Genomic DNA, 2,108 nt, shown 5'->3' with positions numbered 1-2,108 from the left:
AGGAGTACAGATTTATTTAAGAAGCGAAGAATGTTAACCAGATAATTTAGAAGCTTAAGCTTGGCGATAGTTCCAACACCATAATATACTAGGGTGCACTCCGTGCAAAACACGGCCCACTATTTTTTTAAGCACTGCATTTTAAATTGGCCTTCCGCTAAGTTTTAATACATTTGATTTGATTATTGTATGCTTAAAATTAGAAATCATATCTACTCTATACTTAAAGAATGATCCAAGTTTTAATACAGTTGATTTAAAAATCATATCTAGTCCTTTATACTTAAAGGAGGATGCAAGTTTTAATAATTGATTTGCTTTACTGTTTATGAGAAACTGACTGTAGCATGAATAGTAATTTCAAGTATGGAGGAGCAGATTTGATTCACGACACAGTAAATTACTGTAGCATAAGCAGTAACATCGATGTGATTTATTGTTCATGCTATAGTATTTACTGTGACATTACTGTGACATAAACATTGATTCTTTAGATCCTCCTTAAGTATAGAGGAGTAGATTAATGATTGCAATACAGATTTTATACATGAGTTGGGGAAATAAATGACCTAGTAATAGCACAAAGTTGCTTTCACAGTGCATGTTATTCGCCATTAATCACCGTTAAGAGTTTCTATAAAGAAATTTGTCAACTTTCCTTAGCTTTATTTTTGTTACCAATTCTATGCCTTACCTCATTGTAGGTTGCTTGATCTTACACAATGCTTGCAGTTGCTTTTATTTTATTGAACCCTCTTCTGGTGGATAATGTAATTAAGAATTATGAAATTTATGGGGTTTAGTTCCACCGTCTTATCTACAAATCCTTCCAATATCTAAGAAAACAATTTTGCTTTGGTGACAAAAGAAATTTTTGGCCCCTTCCAGGTAAAGTACTGACTTGTAAAAGACAGTTTTATACATAATATTGGCGAAGTGCACCGTAGTGCTTCTTAGTGGGAAAGAAGTGTGCTTAGTCTCTACTTGAAAATATGGTTGAAGATGAATTTTTTTTCCCGGTCTCTTAATTCCAATCGATGATCTTCTAGGGTGAACTTATAAGCGATTCATATTATGTTATTCATTTATATCCCAAATAGGTTTGTGAGGTAAGATCTCATGCATGAGTTAGGTATAAGAAAGAGATAATTCTACATTCAGATATTTTTCACCAAGATAACATGTTTGAGATCATGAAGATATTTAATTTATATATATCATAGCATCCTCTACTATTATTTCTTCCACTAATTTGTATCTTTGGCAGATTGTTACACAGTACAAGCAAGATCAACTTAACATGGTTTTGGATGCTTGTGAGAGGATGCATGCTCATCTAACTGCTGCAGTTGTATCGAACGATCAATTATTCTTGCAGGCAAGATCACTGAAAATCTTGAGCACGGTTTATTTTGCACTCTATTTTCACATCTATTCATTGATAAAATCTAAGGAGCTGTTTGGCTGAGAAAGTAGGGGTTTTAGAATTCGGATGAGGTCTGAATTCTCCAAAGCTCTGAACTTTCCCAAATTTTGCTTTTCGTTTGGCTGTAAGCAAAGCCAAATGTAGGGTCTGTTTTTCTCCTCTCCAAAATCCCACCAGCTAAGAGAGGATTTCTGAGACAGAAATCCCTTTTTCCAACAAAATTTCCCTCAAAACAAACAAATAAGTTGAATGACCTAAAGGCAATTCTTTTGTTTTATTCTTTCAATCTCCACCAGGAAGTTCTTGGGAGATCTGTGAATGGGACGACATATGCTGGTATGAGAGCAAGGACAACAGGAGCTCCCCAAAATCACTGGTTAGTAGAATATGTATTCAACCATCGTTAAGATTTCAATTTTCAGTTTTTTTAGGGTGTGTGTGTGGGGATATCCTATAGAGGATCCTATATTGAAAATCAGATAGGAAGTATAAACAACCATATAGCAATGAAGGAGCAACACTGACACGTGCCTCATCGCACATTTTACAGTTAGCAACTGCACTGATACGATATTTTGATAAAACTGATGTTGTATATTGATTGCACCGACGCTGCAGGTTTGGGCCTGCTGGAGATCCGAGAGGTGCGGGAATTGGAACCCCTGAAGCGATCAAACTTGTG

The 2,108-nt window shown here is 35.4% G+C and overlaps 1 protein-coding gene across 1 annotated transcript in view; it reads left to right on the top strand.

Annotated features, from left to right (window-relative positions):
• The window catches only part of LOC109846305 (probable aldehyde dehydrogenase), a 21,536-nt gene that overhangs the window by 10,967 nt on the left and 8,461 nt on the right, over positions 1–2,108 (top strand). Inside the window, exons 13-17 of the mRNA XM_020415531.1 lie at positions 366–417; positions 842–888; positions 1,268–1,378; positions 1,723–1,802; positions 2,045–2,105. Of these exons, the coding sequence (XP_020271120.1) occupies positions 366–417; positions 842–888; positions 1,268–1,378; positions 1,723–1,802; positions 2,045–2,105 (351 nt within the window). The remainder of the gene's footprint in view (positions 1–365; positions 418–841; positions 889–1,267; positions 1,379–1,722; positions 1,803–2,044; positions 2,106–2,108) is intronic.

This window comes from Asparagus officinalis, chromosome 6, assembly GCF_001876935.1.
Source record: "Asparagus officinalis chromosome 6, Aspof.V1, whole genome shotgun sequence".
Classification (NCBI taxonomy): Eukaryota; Viridiplantae; Streptophyta; class Magnoliopsida; order Asparagales; family Asparagaceae; genus Asparagus; species Asparagus officinalis.
Note: the sequence above shows the minus strand (reverse complement) of the source record. Positions and strands in the feature narration are given on the sequence as shown.